Source organism: Erinaceus europaeus, chromosome 10 (assembly GCF_950295315.1).
Source record: "Erinaceus europaeus chromosome 10, mEriEur2.1, whole genome shotgun sequence".
NCBI classification, from domain to species: Eukaryota; Metazoa; Chordata; class Mammalia; order Eulipotyphla; family Erinaceidae; genus Erinaceus; species Erinaceus europaeus.
Window position 1 is genome coordinate 11,235,086 of NC_080171.1, and position 23,603 is coordinate 11,258,688.

A 23,603-nucleotide genomic window follows, 5' to 3' on the forward strand; every position below is an offset into this window, starting at 1 on the left:
AGCAGTGCAGGAGGGTTCCTTTGCCCCCACAACCTCTCCAGCATTTGCTGCCGTTACCTTTTCTGACGTATGACATTCTCACAGGAGTGAAGTGGTATCTTACTGTTGTCATTATTGGCATTTCTCTGACAATAAAAGACTTGAAGCATTTTTTCATGTGTTTCTCGGCCTTTTGGATCCCTTCTGTGGTATATATTCTGTCCATGTCCTCTCCCCATTTTTGGATGGGTTCATTTGTTTTCTTTTTGTTGAGTTTGGCAAGCTCTTTATATATTTTGGTTATTAGCCTCTTGTCTGATGTATGGCATGTAAAGATCTTCTCCCATTCTGTAAGGGGTCTCTTAGTTTGGCTAGTGGTTTCTTTTGCTGTGCAGAAGCTTTTTAATTTGATGTAGTCCCACAGGTTTATACTTGCCTTAGTCTTCTTTGTAATTGGGTTCATTTCATTGAAAACGTCTTTAAATTTTTTTATATTTATTTATTTTCCCTGTTGTTGCCCTTGTTTTTAGTTATTACTGCTGTTGATGTCATTGTTTTAGATAGGACAGAGAGAAATGGCGAGAGGAAGGGAAGACAGAGAGGGAAAGAGAAAGATAGACACCTACAGACCTGCTTCACGGCCTGTGAAGTGACTCCCCTGTAGGTGGGGAGCCGGGGACTCGAACCGGGATCCTTAGGCAGGTCTTTGTGCCACGTGTACTTAACCAGCTGTACTACCACCCGACTCCCAGATGTCTTTAAAATTTATGTGGAAAAGAGTTCTGCCAATATTTTCCTCTAAGTATCTGATAGTTTCTGGTCTAACATACAAGTCCTTGATCCACTTGGAATTTACTTTTGTATTTGGTGAAATACAGTGGTTCAGTTTCATTCTTCTGCATGTTTCAACCCATTTTTCCCAACACTGTTTGTTGAAGAGACTCTGATAGTCTGGGCCCCTTTGTCAAAGATTAGATATCCATAGGTGTGGGGGCTCACTTCTGGGCTCTCAATTCTATTCCACTGGTCAGTGTGTCTATTCATGCTCCAGTACCAAGCAGTTTTGATGACAATGGCCCTATAACACAATTTGAGATCTAGGAGTGTGATGCTTCCAGTTCTGTTCTTTCTCCTCACAATTATCTTGGCAATTCTAGGTCTTTTCTGGTTCCAGATAAACATTTATAGCATTTGTTCTATTCTTCTAAAAAATGTGGTTGGGATCTTGATTGGGATAGCATTAAATTTGTATATGACTCTGGGTAGTATATCTGTTTTAATGATTTAATTCTTCCAACCCAGGAACATGGAATATCTTTTCCACTTCTTTGTGTCTTTTTCAATTTCCTTGAGTAGTGACTCATAATTTTCAGTATATAAGTCTTTCACTGCTTTGGTTAGGTTTATTCCTACATATTTTATTGTTTTTGTTGCTATAGTAAAAGAAATTCATTTCTGGATTTCATCTTCTTCTAACTTAGTGTTTGCATAGAGGAATGCCACTGACTTCTGTATTTTAATTTTGTAGCCTGACACCTTACTGTATTGCCTGATGATTTCCAATAGCCTCTTGCAGGATACTTTAGGGTTTTTTTAAATATTTATTTATTCCCTTTTGTTGCCCTTGTTGTTTTATTGTTGTAGTTATTATTATTGTTGTTATTGATGTCATCATTGTTGGACAGGACAGAGAGAAATGGAGAGGGTAGTGGGAGACAGAGAGGGGGAGAGAAAGACACCTGCAGACCTGCTTCACTGCTTATGAAGCGACCCCCTGAAGGTGGGGAGCCAGGATCCTTCTGCCAGTCCTTGCAGTAGGTTAAGCGTGCCTGGCACAAAGCACAGGACCAGCTAAAGGATCCCACGTTGAGCCGTAGTTCCCCACCTGCAGGGGGTCACGTCACAAGCAGTGAAGATGCCTGTGAATGTCTATCTTTCTCTCCCCTTCTCTGTCCTCCCCTCCTTTCTGGATTTCTCTCTGTCCTATCCAGCAATAACAACACAGGCAACAAAAATGGGGAAAAGTGGCCTCTAGGAGCAGTGGATTTGTAGTGCAGGCACTGAGCCCCAGCAATAACCCTGGAGGCAAATAATAATAATAATATATCCCAAATGTCCATCAGCAGGTAAAAGGATCAAGTTACAGAGGCCACATATAGTCCAGGCACATTTCTATAAAATTCCCAGAAAAATAAAAAAGACAGGGGGTTGGGCGGTGGCGCAGTGGGTTAAGCGCATGTGGCGCAAAGCGCAGGGACCGGCGTAAGGATCCCGGTTCGAGCCCCCGGCTCCCCACCTGCAGGGGAGTCGCTTCACAGGCGGTGAAGCAGGTCTGCAGGTGTCTGTCTTTCCCCTTCTCTGTCTTCCCCTCCTCTCTCCATTTCTCTCTGTCCTATCCAACAACGAATTGCATCAACAAGGGCAATAATAATAACCATAATGAAGCTACAACAAGGGCAACAAAAGGGGGAAAAAAAAATGGCCTCCAGGAGCAGTGGATTCAAGGTGCAGGCACCGAGCCCAGCAATAACCCTGGAGGAGGAAAAAATAAAATAAAATAAAATAAAATAAAATAAAATAAAATAAAATAAAATAAAATAAAATAAAATAAAATAAAATAGACAAAAGACAAAGATGTCTAGTCTAGTTGTCTACGACATGGGAAATAGAATTTGAGGAGTGACTGACTGACCAGTAACAAAGTCTATTTGTTATAAGGGTGAAACTGCTCTGTATTGCAGTGGTGGCTGCACAGTGCTGTACTTGTACTAGAAATACTTGACAGGACACCCATCAGCAGCCGCGGTGACGGCCTCCCGGAGAGCAGTACTCACGCACTGGCTCCACACACTGTCAATGCGCTGGATGCCTGTGAAAACAGACGGGTCTGTTTCTGAATTAAAAACTGGTTCCAACACTTAAAATCTGAAAGAAAGAACTGGCAAATTGGCACATTTGGATAGTGTGTTGCTTTGCCATGTGCACTACCCAGGTTTGAATCCCATCACACTAAAGAAAGCTCCTCTCTCTCTCTCTCCCTATCTATCTATCATATATATATATATATATACACATATACACACACATACATACTAAAAACAGGCCAAGGAACAGCTCACCCAGCAGGGTAATACGCCTTGTCATGCACATGGCCCTGGGATGAAACCCCAGTGCCACACAGAAATACAAAGGCACTGGCAGAAGCTCTAATATTGTGGTATTTCTCCTTCCCTGTCTCTCTGACTAAAATAGAAAGAATTGAGGGGGAGGGGGAAGGTGACCCGTGACTGGTGAAATTGCATGTTCACAAGTTTCTACCCAGAGCCCCCCCATACACACACACACACGCACACGCACACGCACACACACACACACACGAGAACTAAGTGAATCCAAGAAAACGCCTATCTATACAAAATTAGGCAATGTATTATGTCCCAAACAGAATAACAAAATAAGAAAAACCATGAAATTACAAACCTATATAACTAGAGGCTTCAGTAATTAACAGGAGACAGCAGAACAAAGAGCTGACATAAGAGCATAAATTAAACTCTTCCCTTTGCTCGGGGTCAGCTTGGCGGTAAGGTGTAAGGAAAAAATGTGGACGGAGATAGAGACTATGATAAAACAAATGCAGTAAAAATAACTTCCTGGGAAGTCTGGGTATACTACTACAACTTTTCTCTAAATCTGAGATTACTCCAAGTGAATTGCTTTTAATTTGAGTACAGTAAATATCAGGGGGAGCCAAGGAAATAACATTTTCCTTTCTTGCACACAAAGATCTCTCCCAATAATGCTCCTGGTTGTTTCTGAGGCAAAAACAAAACAAACAAACAAACAAAACTAACGGCAGCACCCTGGAGAATAGAGTGACACTGTGGCTGCCCCCACCCCTCCGCCCCCCACCCTTGTCCCTAGCTGAACTAAAAACAATGAAAAAGCTGGTCAGGGACCAGTGATTGTCACATATGCTCATGGTCCCGAACAGACACACCTCAAGCCACCTTGCAGCTGAGGAGGTAGCTGAGACAGGGCGCAGGGCCTGCATGGATAAAGCCCCAAGTTTGATACGCCACACCTTCAGCTTGCCTCTCCTTTCTCAATAAATCAACCTTTTAAAAACTATCTGGGTGGTCCGGGAGGTGGCGCAGTGGTAAAGCTTTGGACTCTCAAGCATGAGGTCCCAAGTTTGATCCCCGGCAGCACATGTGCCAGAGTGATGTCTGGTTCTTTCTCTCTCCTCCTATCTTTCTCATAAATAAATAAAATCTTAGAAAAAAAAACTATCAGGAACAAATCCACATTTATGCCCTATAAAAATAAGAGAAGTGCTATCATAATTGCATGTAGTCATAAGAAAAATAAGTATCGGGAGTCAGGTGGTAGCGCAGCGGGTTAAGCGCAGGTGGTGCAAAGCATAAGGACTGGCCTAAGGATCCCAGTCCGAGCCCCTGTCTCCCCACCTGCAGGGGAGTCGCTTCACAGGTGGTGAAGCAGGTCTGCAGGTGTCTGTCTTTCTCTCCCTCTTTGTCTTCCCCCTCCTCTTTCCAATGCTCTCTGTCCTATCCAACAATGACATCATCAACAACAACAACAATAATAACTACAACAACAAAACAACAAGGGCAACAAAAGGCAATAAATAAATAAAATATTTTTTAAAAAAAGAAAAATAAGTATCATGATCTAATTCTTACTGAAAGGGAAAAAAGAGGCAGTTCATGTGTCAGCTCAATGTTCTAGGTACTGTGGAAGAGACAGATAATAACGGCCATGTGTCTGGGAGATCACACAGTTAAAGATACCCTGGAGCGGGAGAAAAGAGAAAGGGAGGGGGTTAACCACACATGGCGCAAAGCACAAGGGCTGGCTCAAGGATCCCAGTCCAAGCCCCCCGGCTCCCCACTTAAAGCAAGTCTGCAGGTGTCTCTCTTTCTCTCCCCCTCTCTGTCTTCCCCTCCTCTCTCCATTTCTCTCTGTCCTATCCAATAGCAGCAGCAGCAATAACAATGACAGCAACAAAGGCAACAAAAATGGGAAAAATGGCCTCCAGGAGCAGTGGGTTCATAGTACAGGCTCCACGTCCCGGTGATAACCTTGGAGGTGAGAGAGAGACAGAGACAGAGACAGAGAGAGAGAGAGAGAGAAATGGTGAAAGGTAGCAGAAATAGAAGACAGAAAAGGCACTAATTTATTTATTTATTTATTTATTTATTCCCTTTTGTTGCCCTTGTTGTTTTTTATTGTTGTAGTTATTATTGTTGTTGGATAGGACAGAGAGAAATGGAGAGAGGAGGGGAAGACAGAGAGAGGGGGGGAGAGAAAGATAGACACCTGCAGACCTGCTTCACCGCCTGTGAAGCGACTCCCCTGCAGGTGGGGAGCCGGGGTTCGAACCGGGATCCTTATGCCGGTCCTTGTGCTTTGCGCCACCTGCGCTTAACCCGCTGCGCTACAGCCCGACTCCCCAGAAAAGGCACTAATTTTAAGGCATCGTTTTGCACATGACATGAAAGACCTGAAGAAGCTGAGGACATTGATAATGGGAACAAGAAGGTTCTGGGCAAAAGGAATATCAGTAGCAAAGGCCTCGGGCAGAGTGGGCAGGTGTTTCCGGCTGACATTCTACTCTGTTCTGCACCAATCCATCCTAGAAATCAGTATGTACATCCCACCCTACTCAGGGAAAACATTTTTTTATTCCTACAATGCAGATTTTCCATCGGGCATCAAAGGTTAACTTTTTGAATAAATACAAGAGTGACCATTGACCAATCAGAAAAAAAAAAAAAGCCAGATAAATCAAGATTTATTTTATTATATATATTTTTTTTTACCAGAGCACTGCTCAGCTCTGGCTTCTGGTGGTATGGGGAATTGAACCTCAGGACTTTGGAGCCTCAGGTATAACAGTCTATTTGCAGAACCATTATGCTACCCCCCCCACCCCAAATCAAGATTTTTTTTTTCTTTTTTATTTGGTCATTGGAGTTCTTGATGGAGTTCAGAGTCTGCACAAGTCTACCTCTATGGGTGGCATTTTCCCTTTCTTTCCCCTAGACAGAGAGACCGAACAAGAGAGGGAAGGGAGAAACCCAGAAGCAGTGCTCCAGTGCGTGTGAAGATTCCCTACAGGTGGTGGCCTGGGGCCTGGAGCTGGTTTTGATCCTGGTAACAAGCATCAGCGCGGCTGTTCTGGCAGCTGGATGAACTGCTGTCTCCAGAAATAACCTTTAAACAATCCTTGAACCATTATTAACAGCAGGCCTGTAGACATACATTTATTTCCCCATGTAGCTCTTAAGACCTTCTTTTTGAATGTTGGTCTGACAAAATGCAATTTCCCTGTCTTACTGGATAACCCACACACATCTTCCAACATCCATAGGTTCACTCTCCTTTCCTATAAAATAGAGCAGGGACTTCAAAACACACCCGGAGGGAGTCGGGCGGTGGCGCAGCAGGTTAAGCGCAGGTGGTGCAAAGCGCAAGGACCGGTGTAAGGATTCCGGTTCGAGCCCCAGCTCCCCACCTGCAGGGGAGTCGCTTCACAGGCGGTGAAGCAGGTCTGCAGGTGTCTGTCTTTCTCTCCCTCCTCTGTCTTCCCCTCCTCTCTCTATTTCTCTCTGTCCTATCCAACAACAACGACATCAATAAGAACTACAATAAAACAACAAAGACAACAAAAGGGAATAAATAAATAAATATAAAAAATTTAAAAAAAAAAAACTTGGAGCCTATTTTAGAAGCAGAATCTTCCTAGAGATTTGCAGTGTTCCCCCAGCCCCTTTCAGGTATTCTGACCTCCAATTAATTCCCTGAAATACAATTCTTTTTGTAAAAAATATTTATTTATTCCCTTTTGTTGCCCTTGTTGTTTTATTGTTGTAGCTATTACTGTTGTTATTGATGTCATCATTGTTGGATAGGACAGAGAGAAATGGAGAGAGGAGGGGAAGACATAAAGGGGGAGAGAAAGACAGACACCTGCAAACCTGCTTCACCGCCTGTGTCTGGGATTCACTGGATCGACCTTCTCGTGGTGCATCCCGTGAGTACCCATTCATTGGGGAAACTGACGATCCTTCCTAGCCGACTGAATCCACATGGATCCCAGTCACTTTCAAAGCCAGCAACAAGCAGCTCCTGACAGCTTCCAACCTGACGCTGTTGACTGGCTACGAAAGAAGGGCAAACGCTAGAAGAAGACCGCCTGTGAAGCGACTCCCCTGCAGGTGGGGAGCCGGAGGCTCGAACAGGGATCCTTATACCGGTCCTTGTGCTTTGCGCCACGTGCATTTAACCCACTGCACTACTGCCCGACTCCCCCTGAAATACAATTCTTTCAGGTCCTTGATCACCTTTATCAAACTCTTCTAAAGCATTAAAAGAAAAACAACCCAACTCTTTCCTACTCACACTCCATCAACATGAGTAATGTGTATTAATTCATGCTCGCAAGTTCCACTGGTAGTAAATTTGAGAACAAATACAACTGGATTTTCTATAAATTATTCAGAAACTTCCTTTCTTTTTAAGATTCATTTATTCATGTGACAAGAGAGAGGTGGGTGAGAGCACTTCTTGGCATACACAGTACCTAAAATTGAAGCTGGGACTTCACAGATGCAAGTCCAGCACTACATACGGAGTACCTCCTGCTGGGGCTCATGTGGAGTGACTCCAGCCAGGAAGGTAAGCTGACTCTCTCTGGTTCTCCCGCTCCGGCTCTAAGGGGCCCAGAGATCAGAAAGGAGACACCGGGGAGTATTTTGATACGAAAACTCGATTTATTCAGGAGTGGGCTTGGGTATATATAGAGAAAGTTAAATAAAGAACATCTTTCAAATACGTCAGAAATTACAGGTTTCTTAAAGGTCAGCTTGCCCCTATGGTAGGGGGCTGGTATGACAAGAACTGATGAGATGCATAAAGGTCAAGATAATTAGTCTCCTGATTCAGGCATTTAATTACCCAAAGGCATTTGAGAGGAGAATAGGAGTTAAACCAGTTAAGGTGAGATAGAGAGAAGATAAACAAGGCTTGATGTAAATTAAGGACACTAAAGCCCATAAGGAAATAGTGTTTTGAGGCTTTACTGTCTGGTGTTGGGGTGTAAGATGGAGTGTTTCTCCTTTGTGAATGAACCTTAATGCAGGCAGCCATGTGGCCTGCCAGCAGGGAGAAACTAAGTGCAAGAGGTCTGCAGGTTTTCTGTGAGCCTGGGAGGCTAACAATGCAAGTTCAGTCTGGGAGACTTTTTCCCTCTTGGCTCATCTCTATGACGAGAGAGGCTAACAAGTGGGGTGTCTTTCCAGACCTCCATCCAAGGATTGGGGGAAGCTTCCCTAACCTCTCCCAAGCTTTCACATAGTCCCACAACCTCCCTGACTGAACAAACCAGCTCTTTCTTGGTCAGCAAAGGAATCAAATGGCACACAGGCAATTTCGCGTTGAGCTGCCAGTATGAGCACCTGTGTGCTGTAGGCATTGGTTAGCGGTGCCTTACTAAAAAGAATAATGGTTAAGGCAGAGTGTTAACAACCAAGCCTAGCAAAGAATGTGAATAGACATCTCTCCAGACAATATATATCAACAGATATGTAAGTAAATAACTACATGACACTGCCAGGCTGGAGCAATGGATTTGCCTATGGACTCTTGAGTAAATAACTACATGAGGAGATGCCAGCATCCTTAGTCACTAGGGACCTCAAAATCAAAACCACATGACGAGTTAGGGAAACAGCTCACCTGGAACAGCGCTGGAATTTCCCTAGGTTACTTGCATATCTGGGGCCTTGCATACCTGACGCTCCTGGCTCACAGTGTGGACTGGACTGGCACTCTGGCTTCTAGCTTTCTTCCTCTGTCATGTGAAAATCTACCTTACAACATATAAGTTAAACAAATCTCTCATTTTAATTCTGCACTTAGAAGATAATCATGGAGGTCAGGCGGTAGTGCAGCGGGTTAAAGCGCACATGGCATGAAGCACAAGGACCAGCATGAGGATCCCGGTTCGAGCCCCCAGCTCCCCACCTGTGGAGGAGTCACTTCACAGGCGGCGAAGCCGGTCTGCAGGTGTCTGTCTTTCTCTTCCCCTCTCTGTCTTCCCCTCCTCTCTCCATTTCTGTCTGTCCTATCTAACAACGATGACAGCAATAACAACAACTATAATAACTACAACAACAATAAAAAACAACAAGGGCAACAAAAGGGAAAAATAAATAAATAAATATTTTTTAAAAAAAGAAAGCAAGAAAGACAGTCTCAAGTGCTGGGGCTATCACGGGCACTAGGCTCTATACCTAAGGCCCTGAGGCCCCCAGGTTAATTCTCACCATCACCATCATCAGGAGCTCAGCAGTACTCTGAGCTCTTCCTCCCCACACTTACACCCCCCAAAAAAAATTACAGTAAACTTTAAAAGAATAATTATTAGCCAGATGTAGAGAAACAGGACTCCCTAGGCATTACTGGTGAAAATATAAAATGGAGGTGGTGGGGGTCTGGGTAGTGGGGTAGCTGCGTGAGTGCATAAGGACCAGGGTTCAAGCCCCCAGTGATGGGGTGGGGGGGAAGCATCATATATAGTGAAGCAGTGCCACAGGTGTCCTGCTCTCTATCGCTCCTTTCTCTCTCAATTTCTCTCTGTCCTATTGAAGAAGTAAATTGGGGGCCAGGTGGTGGCACACCTGGTTAAGCACACACATTACAGTACACAAGGACCCAGGTTCAGGGGCGGGGGTAGGTAGCATAATGGTTATGCAAAGAGACTTGCATACCTGAGGCTCCTAAGTCCCAGGTTCAATCCCCCACACCACCATAAGCCAGAGCTGAACAGTGCTCTGGTAAAAAAAAAAAAAAAAAAAAAAAGGACCCAAGTTCAAGCCCCTGGTCCCCACCTGCAGTGGGAAAGCTTCATGAGTGGTGACATAGGGCTGCAGATGTCTCTCTGTATCTCTCCCTCTCTATCTCTCCCTTCTCAATTTCTCTCTGTCTCTATCTAATAAATAAATTAAAATAATTTTTTAAAAAAAGAAAAGAAATCCATGACTCCCCATGGACATTTTTAAAAAAAGAAAGTAAATAAATATAAATGAAAAGCAGAAAAAGACAATGTAAAATGATGCCGCTACTTTGAAAACCAGCTTGGCAGCCCTTCAAAATGTGAACACACGGTCAGCATGCAATCCAACAAGACTATTTCTAAATACAAACACAAGAAAATTGAAAATAAAGCACAAAGCCTGCACAGGAAAGTTCCTATCAGCATTAGTCAAATCAGACTAGTCAAAAGGAAGACACTGAAGCAGGGCCAGGCAGTGGTGCACCCATTTGAGGGCACCAGGCACAAGGACCTGGGTTCAAGGCCCCATACCCCACCTACAGGAGGGAAGTTCTACAAGCAGTGAAGCAGTAGCACAGGTGTCTCTCTCTCCTCTACCTCCCCTCCCCCTCAAAAAAAAAAAATGTGTGTGTGTGTGTGTGTGTGTGTGTGTGTGTGTGTGTAGAGAAACTAAATGTCCATTGGATGATGATTAAATAAATAAAATACGGAATATCCATAGAGAGAGAGAAACTAAATGTCCATTGGATGATGATTAAATAAATAAAATACGGAATACCCATATAATACTAGTCATAAAGAAAGAGTACCTTGGGTTGGGGAGATAGCATAATGCTTATGCAAAAAGACTTTTGTGTCTGAGCTCCCAGGTTCAATCCCCAGCACCATCGTAAGACAGAACTAAGCAGTGCTCTAGTTTAAAAAAAAAAGGGGGGGAGTCGGGCGGTAGCGCAGCGGGTTAAGCACAGGTGGTGCAAAGCACAAGGACTGGAGTAAGGATCTTGGTTCGAGCCCCCGGCTCCCCACCTGCAGGGGAGTCATTTCACAGGCGGTGAAGCAGGTCTGCAGGTGTCTATCTTTCTCTCCCCCTCTCTGTCTTCCCCTCCTCTCTCCATTTCTCTCTATCCTAGCCAACAACAAATGACATTAACAATAACAATAATAGCCACAACAAGGCTACAACAACAAGGACAACAAAAGGGGGAGGAAGTGGCCTCCAGGAGTGGTGGATTCATGGTCTAGATCCAGGCACTGAGCCCCAGCGATAAGCCTGGAGGCAAATAAATAAATAAATATGCACTAAAAAAAGAGAGGCTAAATCCAATTCTCACCTTACATCTCCTACCAAATGTGACTTATTCATGTCTCCATATATTTTCCTCACATTCCCTGAGATAGAAACGTCCTCCATGGGGACCAGGTGGTAGTGCACAAGTGTGCAATGAGCAAGGACCAGGGTTCAAGCCTTCAGTCCTCACTTGTAGGAGGAACACTTCACAAGCAGTGAAGCAGTGCTGCAGGTGTCTCTCTTTCTCACTTCCCCTCTATCTCCTTCTTCCCTTTAGATTTCTGTCTCCGTCCAACAAATAAGTAATAAATTAAAAGAGAAATGTTTTTCTCAAACCCCCTACAGACAAAAGGGCCCATTATTATTCTTCATAATACAAATTGGGGGGGATGTCATTCATGTCTAAGGCTTCCTGCTTGCCTGGATACAGAGTTCATGTACCCATAAGCCATATGCTTTTAAAGATTTTATTCTTTGAGATAAAAGGGGGAACTTGAGAGTCGGGCGGTAGTGCAGCGGGTTAAGCGCAGGTGGCGCAAAGCGCAAAGACTGTACGGATCCCGGTTCGAGCCCCCGGCTCCCCACCTGCAGGAGAGTCACTTCACAAGCAGTGAAGCAGGTGTCTATCTTTCTCCCCCCCTTCTCTACCTTCCCCTCCTCTCTCTATTTCTCTCTGTCCTATCCAACAATGATGACATCAAGAAAAACAACAATATTAACTACAACAAGGGAAACAAAAGGGAATAAATAAATAAATTTTAAAAGGGGGGGACTTCCAGGAAGCGTGGTTTATGGAATAGCTGTGATCAGATCGGTGCTCTCCCCAAAGCAACAATTAAATACAAAAGACCCAACTGGATAAATAATCTACAGCTCGAAGACCTACAGCCTCGGACACCAAGTTGCAGATGCTACCATGATTCTATCCTGATTTCTCTGGGCAGACGACCTCACCAATATGTCCTAGAACCTTGCCTCTCAGGAGCTCTGGCCCACTGGAGAAAGACAGAACCAGGCTGGGGGTAGGGATCCACCTGTCAATGCCCACTTCCAGCAGAGAAGCAGCTACAGAAGCCAGTACTCCTACCTTCTGTGCCCCAAAACAACCCTGATCCATACTCTCAGTGGGGGAGAAGTGATAGGAGGAAGGGGACAAGAGGACTCTGAACTCCAGCTCCATCAGCACCCAGAGAGAGGAGGGAAAGGAGAGGGACACACAGAAGTAGTAACGTTGTCATGAGTGGCTTGGAGGGGAAGAGAGAATTGGATCAGAAAGAAAATTGGGGGCAATTGTGTATAAATGCAGACAGATAGTTGTAGAGATGACGGTTGGTCCATGTGGTGGCTTGCAGTGGGACCCTGCAGTCAGAACCCTGGTGATGGGAAGGGAGTGGATTTATACCCCCTTGGCATGTAATTTTGTAAATCAATATTAAATCACTAATAAAATTTTTAAAAGAACATTTTTAAAAACATGAAAAAAAAGATAAAAAAAAAAATTTCTGGCTATGTTTTAAAAGAGTAAGTACAGGGAGTCAGGCGGTAGTGCAGAGGGTTAAGCACAGGTGGCACAAAGCGCAAGGACCGGCGTAAGGATCCCAGTTTGAGCCCCCAGCTCCCCACCTGCAGGGGAGTCACTTCACAGGCGGTGAAGCAGGTCTGCAGGTGTCTTTCCCCCTCTCTGTCTTCCCCACCTCTCTCCATTTCTCTCTGTCCTATCCAGCAACGATGACATCAATAATAGCTACAACAATAAAAAACAACAAGAGCAACAAACGGAAATAAATAAATAAATAAATAATTTAAAAAAAAAACAGTAAGTATAACAACAAAAAATTAAAATATAAAGTTGGTAATGAGAAGGAGGCTGTGGTGAGGGTAATAACAAGGCTTGTTTAGAATAAGAAAGGCCCATTACTTAAGAAGATGCTATGGAAAGTCAACAGGGAAAATGCAGACCTCACTGCAAGATAATTCAGCTTCTTCTTTGTATCAGTAATCTTTGATGAAAGAGTAGAATGTTGATAAAAGGAAGTGAACATCTAAGGTAAATGGCAGGATGAGAGAGAATATCAGAATACACAGCTAGTTCAAAAGAATTTGCTTTCTGAACCAAACAAATCACACTCCAAACTACTGGGGAAAAAAGAAAAAAACTTTCAGATCTAGCTTTAAAGCCACTAGTGATTATGTAAGTTATCTTAACAAGGTGCCAAAAGTCCAGAAATGAAAGAACACATTCTCAATTAAAAAAGAGAAAGAGAATACAGATTCAGGAGATAAAAAAAAATAATAATAAAAATAAATCAATGGGTAAACTTGTTACACAGTCACTGAAAAACTCAATAATAAATAAGTTCTTGAACACAGCTAAAATAAAAGGCAACTGTGTGCGTCCCAGGAGGTGACATACAGGATAAAGCATTGGGCCTCCAAGCAAGAAGGACAAGAGTTCAATCCCCCGATGCCAGAGTGATAATTTGGTTCTTTCTCTCAGTCTCTCATTAACAAATAAATAAATAATATTTAGCAACAAAAAAAATTAACCCTGTTCTTTTTATTAAGGAAGTCTATACACTTGCCTTTTGATAGGATTACCAAAACAGAAAGTCATAGAGAGATACACAGCTGATCTGAACAAGATAATCTTATAGAATCTTTGAATGATAGATGGGTGAACAAAACAGGGAGATGTTGAACAGCAGACATTGCAAGCCTGTTACATGCAACTGTGAGGCTGAACATCTGGTTGATTAATGTATCCCACATCAATTAAATTGGAAGGAAGTCTCTAGTAAAATGTGAGTTTCCATGGACTTCTCCAGGACCTTGCTCTCACTGTAAAGCAGCAATGGCAGAAACTACCCCACTCTCCAAACAAACTAGGCCACTGGAGGAAGACGGGTCCTGAAATGAGAGCAGCCTAGAGTGTTCCCAGCTGTGACCATGGACTGTGAGCTCAGACTGACCGGCACTCAAGAGGCTCCTGTGCTAAATAGGAATAAATCTGGGCCCTGGGTCAGGTTGATATGGTAAACAGTTCATTTTATCCATCAATTTTCCTCAAGTCTGGGAGCTACTTCCTGCCCTAACCCAACTTTCTAGCCCTATTCTCAACTCTGACACCATCTTCCCGGACTATTTTTTAATGTTTTGTTTCCAGGGTTATCAGTGGGGCTGCGTGTCAGCACTACAAATCCACTGTTCCTGGCATCTTTTTGTTTTGTTTTCTATTTTTTACTGGATAGGACAGAGAGAAGTTGAGAGAGGGAAGGTAGTGAGGGAGAAAGATAGACACCTGCAGACCTGCTTCATCAATCATGAAGCATCCTCCCTGCAGGTCCCGGGAATGGGGACTCAAATCCGGATCTTTGCGTGTAGTGATGTGTGCTTAAACAAGTGCACCACTGCCCAGCTCCCCCCAATTTTTTTTCTATTTTGTATTAATAATTTAATAATAATACTGGTTTGAAGATTGTAAGATTTTTTAATTTTATTATTATTTTTTATATTTATTTATTTTCCCTTTTGTTGCCCTTGCTGTTTTTCATTGTTGTTGTAGTTATCACTGTTGTTACTGATGTCATTGTTGTTGGATAGGACAGAGAGAAATGGAGAGAGGAGGGGAAGACAGAGAGGGGGAGAGAAAGATGGACACCTACAGACCTGCTTCACCACCTGCAGTTGGGGAGCTGGGGGCTCGAACCAAGGTCCTTACGCTGGTCCCAACTCCCAGGTTGTAAGATTTTAAAGGTATATAGTTCTGTGGCACTTCCTCCCAAGATAACCACCAGTTTTCACAAAATAGCAGAAATGATTTGACTGGGGGCGTGGGTAAAGGGAGACATAGAAACTAACAAAAAAAAAAAAAAAAGCTTGCTCCATCAACACAGCTACTTATATGAGGGTCACAAACTCTGTGAAGGGGGAGGGTCATGACAGTTCATGAGCACCATGGTCCTCCCCCAAAAATAGTACCCCTCGAATTTGCAGTTTTAACAAGAGTTAGAACTGTGTGAAAAGTTGGCACAGCAGAGTATGATACAGAGTGTAATAGAGATGCCACAAGTCGGTAAAATGTAGACACACACACACAAACACACAGAGTTTTGTTTGAACTGAGACAAGACCTTTGGGTTTAGTGCTCCTTGAGAACTCAATAAGACATCTTAATCACAAAGACTGATGACTGACTGACTGTAAACTTTGACTAGATGATACTCGGCATCATCTCAGGTACAGCCAAAAGGAGTTTAAGCTCGTTAATGCTTTCAAACCAACTTGGCTCATCCTCCTCTTACCTTTTTGATAAGAATCTCTCAGTTTTGCCTGGGGGCACATCTCGAGGTCTACCTAACCATGAATACCACCGACTGCAATTCTTCGAACCCAAGAAATTGATTCCTGAATTTTTATGTTGAGAACAAACACACCATAGTTTGCTGTGGACAAGTCAGCTTATTAGCAAGAACAAATAACCCCAAAACATGAACCACAGAATATTTTAACATGGCATGATCACAGACAAGCTTGATATCCAGTATTTGTTGCAAAAGAGCATTCTAATCCACAAATGGCTTTTCTAAGTCAAGTGTGGTCACTCAGTAAAGCATGATACCATGTTCCACTTAGCATTAGGGGAAAAAAAAAAAACTAAGTAAAAATTATTAAATAAGTGGGAAAGCTTCATGGACACGCCAGTGTTTTGTGTGTTCAAAACCCTTCCCCCATCATTAAGCATACTATTCTGAAAAATCATGACAAGATATACGCCTTCAAACCTCAACAGCAAGCCTGAGGTCTTCTTCATTTAGGGGGTGCTGTAAGAATCTTTGCTGATCCCCCCTTTCTCCCACCTGACTCCCCAGAAACAGAGCCAAGGGTGCAAAGGCTGTCCAGCAGGTGGCCGGATGGCCATATCGCCCCTCCCTGTCTCCCCACACCCCACCCTTGCCTCTTCTGCCACAGCGAAGGTTCAAACAAGACATGTGGAGGAGAATTGAGAGCGGATGAAAGGTCAAGTTAGCAAGGATGTAGCTTCCGGTGGGATCTTTAGCATCTGCTAGGCCAGCACCAGGTGGACCCACCCACCCCGAAACAGATTGGGCAGCTTCTGGTCGCCCCGGGGCTCCTCTGGGAACCTTTTTGAAAGACAGAGGGAACTTTACCGACCAGATAACCCTCCCCCCCAGTCTCGTCCATTAGAGCCCCAGCAAGCTCTTTGTTTCCAACACCCATGGGGGTGGGAGGGGGAGGTGGGCACAGGCGGCCTTGGAGAGAGGGGAGAGGTCACTCCCTGGCTCCGTCTGCTGCCAGTCCCCAGGCCCTACGGTGAAACAAGACCACTCACTCGGACCGGTTCCCTCTTCCCACTGCCACCTTAATAACCCAGGATCACGCCAAGCTACCCGGAGGCACTGGCCAACCTCTTTCCAATCCAGAACCCCACCTAGAAAGCACCTCGCTCCTTCCCTCTAAATTGCATCGCTCCAGCATCACCCCGGTCCTTCCGCAAAACAGATACCGGAGCGGCTCCCTGAAATGAAAGCTTGCCCGTGCAACACACACACACACACACACACACACACACACCATCTTCCTGCTCCTCCCGCACTTTTCTCCCTGCTCGTAGCCACAGATCCAGGGTCACTGCAAGCTCCCAGCCCGCAGCTCTGAACCCAAAGACAGACACACGCGCACAGTCACCCCACACGGCCAGCCCACGACCCCGGGGTCACCCGATCCCTGTACCCACACGACCCCCTGAGCCTCCAAAGTGGTCTAAGGAAGGCTCTCCCCAGCGCGTGGTCCTCCCACCCACCCCCCATCCTCAGCCGGGGGCTCCTCCAGTCCACCGCCATCTCATACACATACACACACACACTCACGCACACACTCACGCACACACCATGCCCGCGACCGTCCCCCCTCCCTGCAACCTTCACAACACGAACACGCGCCACCCCGAGTTCCCCAGCCCCCATCACCCCGGGGACCCCAGGAGCCCCGGCCCCGCCGCCTCCACCTCGGGGGAAGGGTCCCGGCCGGCACCGGGGGGGGGGGGGCGCGGCCACTCCCCATCCCGGCGCCGCGCCCCGCGTGCGCTCCTCCCCGGGACCCCCGCGCCCAGACCTCCCCCGGTACCCCCACCCGCAACTCTCGGGGTGGCGGGGCCCGGGCGGGGGGTGGGCAGGCCGAGGAGGGGCCGCAGGGGCGCGCTCCGGCCGGCCTTACCTGAGCAGTTGATGCTCTTGCCTTTGCCGCCCGGACAGTCCCCGCCGCCGCCGGCCCCCGGGGGCTGGCTGGACGCGCGGCTCCCGGGCAGAGCCGAGGCGACGAGCAGCAGCACCGACGTGTAGCAGCAGAAGGCGAGCGGGGGCGCGGCCGGCAGCCGGAGCGGCGCCTCAACAGCCGCGGCGCCCATGACTGGCGCCCCTGGACGGCGGGAAGCGCAGGGAGCCGCAGGCCCGGGACATCCAGCCGCCCGCCCGGAGCCCCGCCGCCGCCGCGCCGCCTCCTAGCAGCCGCTCAGCATCCCCGCTCCGCCGCCGGCGCCCGCCAGGCCCCGGCCCGCCGAGCCCCGGGACCGAGTCGGAGGGTCGCGGGCGCGCACGAGGGGACGAGCCCGCGAGGGGGAGACCGAGGCCCGGGGAGCGAGCGGGCGGGCGGGCGGGCGGGCGCGCGCGGGGCGGGGCGGCGGGGCGGCGGGGCGGGGCGGCGGGGCGGGGTCAGGTCCAGCCCCTCGCTCGGCTGCTCGCCTTCCCTTTGTGTCCGCGCCCGTCGCCGGCGCGTCACAAAGACCCCGGCCCACCCGGTGAGGGGCGCGTGACGGGGCCGCCGGAGGGAGGAGGTGGCCGCGCCCCCGCCCCGCAAACACCCCCAGCGCCCGCGCCAGCGCCGGCTCCGCCCTCCCGCGGCCGGCACCGCCTCCCCGGGCAGCTATTGTTCCTGCGGCGCGCGGGGGGCGTGCGCGCAGGGGTGCACGGGGCACCCGGCACTAGGGGCGCGCGGGGGGCGCACGAGACATGGCACGGGGCGCGCGGAGGGCGCATGGGGACCGGGCACGGGGGGCCAAGGGGGACCGGGCACCGGAGACGCGCCCACCCCTGGATCCCGCTCACCTACACCCGTCGGACGCCCAGGACCATCCGTAGGCATCACCCTCACAAGCATTTTTTGGGGGGGGCTACCCTTTGTAAGCGATGTGTAGGGGTCTCCTTCCCTCCCCACCCCAACCCCACCCCCACCCCTCCAGCAGTCTGAGAATAGAAGGGCCACTGGTCTATTCTGTTAGCGATCTTCTAGGTGAAGAAACAGGAGCCCAGCAGAGGTGAAGGTGACTTGTCCAAGGTCACACACTAAGAAATGGGCAGCGAAAAATTGGAACCCCAAGTTCTGGCTTCACCTATGAACTTGCATACACCCTACCCACAAGAATTGGAAATGCTGTTTTAAAGATGCCTGCGTGCCCTCAGAAAGAGTTCACTACATGCAAGACCTGGGAGAGGCTCTCCCCCCCCCCCTTGAATTCTAAAATTATTTTTGACAGCCCAACAAGACAGTTGTCATTCATACTCGCATTCTACAGGTGAAGAAGCTGAGACCCAGAGAAGTAAAATCTGATTTCCACGGGAGTCTGGCGGTAGCTCAGAGGCTTAAGCGCACCTGGCGCAAAGCACAAGGACCAGGCGGAAGGATCCGGGTTCGAGCTCCCAGCTCCCCACCTGCAGGGGAGTCGCTTCACAGGCGGTGAAGCAGGTCTGCAGGTGTCTATCTTTCTCTCCCCCTCTCTGTCTTCCCCTCCTCTCTCCTTTTCTCTCTGTCCTGTCCAACGACGACGACATAAAAAACAACAAGGGCAACAAAAGGGAATAAATATGTTTTAAAAATCGGATTCCCACATGTTGGGATTCTGACTCTTCTGACCACATGATGCTACCTGAGACCTAGCCTAACAGAATTTTATCAACTGGAATGTTTGACCATATTTTTTACTGTGTTCATTCTATAATGCTGCTTCTCACCTCAGTGGGAATTCTGAAATCTCACTGAAAAACTAATAAATTGAACTCTCATAAAATTTTTAAACTGTGTTAAATTCACCACAAACAAAGCCAAATTGAGGAAAATAACTTCTATGTAAATAAAATGCAATATGCTTAATATATAGAAGTACTACAACAACGGCGTCAATAAGAACATTATTTCTTCCCCCATCTTAATTGGTTCCACAGGGTTCCTTTATTGCTCAATAAAATAACTTTCTGGAAAAAAAAAACAATAAAATAAATAAATAAAATATATGAAAAAAATTAAAAATTAAAAAAAAAAGAATCAGCTCTGGTTTATGGTGTTGCTGGGGATTGAACCTGGGACTTCAGAACCTCCGGCATGACAGTCTTCTGCATAACCTTTATGCTGATTCCCCAGCCCGTAGTTAGAATTCTTTAAAGGTATTTCTTTTTCTGGTGATCATACAAGTGTATATGCAAGGGTTGAAATATAATCCGTATACCAGAAATGTATATAATATGTCATTAACCAATATCTCAAATTTTAAGAGTCATATTTTCATTGTGTTTTTATATCAATTTACATTTATGTTTATTAAAATTTGCTTCAAACCTCTAAACTGTTAGCATGGTGACTGTGACAACTAAAATTCATTTTCTGGCTTCTGAATCAGGTATGATCTCAGGGTCTTTGACTGCTAAGCTGCAGATAAAAGGGTCCTTTTCAGCCCACTTTTCTAGCAGCTTCTCTGCTAAGCTTGACCTCTAAGCTCCTTTCCTGCCCTATATCTTTACTGTCTTGTCCCACAGTTTTGCTTTTAATCTTCATTTGACTGCTAACCATTGCCCAAGCAGAAACACTAACAGGAGAGAATATAGTTCACCTTAAATGAAAGGTGAAAGCTCAGGAGTTTTAAATGACAAATTAGGACAGGAGAGCTAGCATACTGGTTATGCAAAAGACTTTTATGCCTGAGGCTCTGAGGTCCAGGGTTCAATCCCCGGCACCACCCTAAATCAGAGCTGACCTCGAATTTCCCTCTCTCCCCTCCCTTCATTCATTAAAATACATATTTAAAAAGATAAATCTCAAATTAATTGATATCTGCATATGTCTCCAAATAAGTGAGAAAAATGCAACACAGACTTTTCAAAGGTTTTCAAACTGAAAGAGAATCTAGTATAGAAACATAATTTCAGGCAGAGGTAGACAGCATAATGGTTATGCAAAGAGACTCTCATGCCTGAGGCTCAGAAGTCTCTGCACCACCATAAACCAGAGCTGAGCAGTACTCTGGTAAAAAAAAAAAAAAGGAAGGAAGGAAGGAAGGAAGGAAGGAAGGAAGGAAGGAAGGAAGGAAGGAGGAAAGAAAGAAAGAAAGAAATGAAAGAAGGAAGAGGGAGTCGGGTGGTAGTGCAGCGAGTTAAGCGAAGGTGGCCCAAAGCGTTAGGCGTAAGGATCCCGGTTCAAGCCCCCGGCTCCCCACCTGCAAGGGAGTCGCTTCACATGCGGTGAAGCAGGTCTGCAGGTGTCTATCTTTCTCTCCCCCCTGTCTTCCCCTCCTCTCTCCATTTCTCTCTATCCTATCCGATGACAACAGTAATAGCTACCACAATAAAAAAACAGCAAGGGCAACAAAAGGGAATAAACAAACAAATAAATTTTTTAAAAATGAAGATACAATTTCTATTCAGTTAAACGTCAGTGATTTCAGAGAAGTAAAAAAAATGTAAGTGGTCATCTAATGAAACCCACCATATTTGCTTTAATATCAGCGACCCTGCAACGTCAGAGTGTGAAGCATGCTACGCAAAAACCACCCGAGAATTTTTAAAGAATATAGATTTCCTTTTTTAAAATACATTATTTATTAGTGAGAAAGATAGGAAAGAGAAAAGGAATCTGGTACACATGCTGCTGGGGATTGAACTTGGGACCTCAGGCCTGAGAATCCAATGTTTTATCCACTGTGCCAAGTCCCAGACCACAAGAATACAGAATTTCTAACACCATTCCACACATCTGAGGGTAGCCTTCCTTAGTGCCTGTGATGTATTTAAGATAACCAGCTCTGAGGAGCTCAGATGCATTGCCACTGTGGTGACACCTGGTCCGACCTTCATCTATCAGTTCTTGTTCCACAACAAACAACCCTCATATCTGTAGCACATACCACAAGAAACATAGACTTGTGGCAACCTGACTGGTCTAGGCCTTGCTATGTGGCTCTGCTTCAAGATTCAGCTCCAGTTAAATCTGTCTGTTGGCAGGCAAGGCTGTAGTACACATGGTAAAGTGGACCTATAACCATGCACAAGGCCTGGGTTCAAGCCTGCAGCCAGCAGAGGGAAAGCTTCACAAGTGGTGAAACAGGGCTACAGATGTCCTTCTGTCTTATTCCTCCCTCTTTATCCCCTTTCCCTCTCAATTTCTCTCTGTACTATCAAGTTAAATAGTTTTAAAAAATAGTAATAAAATAAAATAGAGCTGGCTTTTGTGTTCAGGCTAAGATATATATATATATCTTTTTTAAAAAAATAATTATTCCCTTTTGTTGCCCTTGTTTTATTGTTGTAGCTATTGTTGTCGTTGTTGGATAGGACAGAGAGAAATGGAGAGAGGAGGGGAAGACAGAGAGGGGAAGAGAAAGATAGACACCTGCAGACCTGCTTCACCGCCTGTGAAGCGACTCCCCTGTGGGTGGGGAGCGGAGGGGCGCCTCAAACCGGGATCCTTACGCTGGTCCTTGCATTTTGCTCCATGTGTGCTTAACCCGCTGCGCTACCGCCCGACTCCCGATATATATAATATCTTACCTTACATACAGAAATCAAAAGAAAAGGGTGAGATAGGGAGGGAGGGAGGAAAAGAGAAGCCAGCAGCACGGTTTCACTACTCATTAAGCTTCCTCCTGCAGATGGAGAACAGGAGCTTAAACCTGGGTTCCTGCCCATTGTGACTTGTACACTGTGGCACTAACCAGCACTTCCAGTTAAGCTTTGAACTTCTACAGATACCTCCTAAAGACTTCTGTGAATGGGGCCTATAGAAACGGGCAATCTGATCAATACAACAAGTGCCACCTCAGCATGCTTCACTTCAGACTGTGTCCAGAGACTTCAGGTGTGGAATGACAACCCTTCAGCTTCATCACTCGGGTGAGACCTTTCCTTTCATAGTATTCTCTAATTCCATTCCAGGTGGTCCACTCCCCAATAAAGTCCCCAAACCTAGATATAGACCAGGTCCCCTGAGATAGAGCATAGGTTCACACGTGTCCATAAACAAGGGAAAAATATTTACCTGAAAGCAGAAGTACACAAGAGCATGCAGGGAATACCCCCCAACACTTCATCTGCACTATTCCAGCCTTTAGGTCCATGATTGTTCAACAATTTGTTTGGCTTCGTATGTTAATTCTCTTTTCAGCCACCAGGTTCTGGATGCCAGCAAGATGCCGACCAGACTTCCCTGGACAGACGACCCCATCAATGTGTCCTGGAGCTCCGCTTCCCCAGAGCCCCACCCTACTAGGGAAAGAGAGGAGCAGGCTGGGAGTATGGATCGACCTGTCAAAGCCCATGTTTAGTGGGCAAGCAATTACAGAAGCCAGACCTTCCACCTTCTGCAGTCCACAACGATCCTGGATCCATACTCCCAGAGAGATAAAGAATGGGAAGGCTTTCAGGGGAGGGGATAGGATATGGAGATCGGGTTATGGGAATTGTGCAGAATTGTACCCCTCTTATTCTATGGTTTTGTTAATGTCTCCTTTCCTAAATAAAAAAAAAAAGAAAGAAAGAAACAGGCAATCTGGGATGTGAGGGCCATCTGGCTGCGACATCTGTCACTGATCACCAGGGTTGATTCGGCTGATCTGGCTGGCTAAGCGGGTGTCCCCTTCCTCCCTCACCACTCCATGTGCGTCCTGTCTCTCCTGAAGCTGCGCGCTTGGTTGAAGAGGATGGCCTTCCCTGAATAGAGGACAAACTGGTCTTCGGTCGAGGGTATACGAGTAGCTGCGCTCCCCTGCTAGAACCTCCAAACAAGCTCTCAAATAGGCAATCTCTTGGGAGTCAGGCGGTAGCACAGAGGGTTAAGTGCGCGTGGCACAAAGCCCAAGGAGCAGCTGAAGTTATCCTGGTTCTAGCCCTGGCTCCCCCACTACAGAGGAGTCAATTCACAGGTGGTGAAGCAGGTCTGCAGGTGTCTGTCTTTCTCTCCCCCTCTCTGTCTTCCCCCCTCCCCTCTCCATTTCTCTCTGTCCTATCCAACAACAACGACATCAATAATAACTACAACAATAAAACAACAAGGGCAGCAAAAGGGAATAAATAAATATTTAAATATATATATTTAAAAAAAAGAAATAGGCAATCTGTTAAGCGAACATGTTACCTAGTGCAAGCACTTGAGTTCAAGCCTCCAGCTCCCCATCTGTAGGGGGAAGCTTCACGAGCACTG

The 23,603-nt window shown here is 46.2% G+C and overlaps 1 protein-coding gene and 1 long non-coding RNA gene across 2 annotated transcripts in view; one reads left to right on the top strand and one right to left on the bottom strand.

Annotated features, from left to right (window-relative positions):
- TMEFF1 (transmembrane protein with EGF like and two follistatin like domains 1) overlaps positions 1-17,686 on the bottom strand; it is a 102,779-nt gene extending 85,093 nt beyond the window's left edge. Inside the window, exon 1 of the mRNA XM_060199090.1 lies at positions 17,361-17,686. Within this exon, the coding sequence (XP_060055073.1) occupies positions 17,361-17,550 (190 nt within the window). The 5' untranslated portion in view covers positions 17,551-17,686. The remainder of the gene's footprint in view (positions 1-17,360) is intronic.
- A 183-nt stretch (positions 17,687-17,869) lies between these two features.
- On the top strand, positions 17,870-23,079 carry LOC132540826 (uncharacterized). Its single transcript, XR_009551949.1, has 3 exons — positions 17,870-17,940; positions 22,153-22,297; positions 22,569-23,079. It is a non-coding gene; the product is annotated as an uncharacterized LOC132540826 (long non-coding RNA).
- Positions 23,080-23,603: the final 524 nt, after the last annotated feature.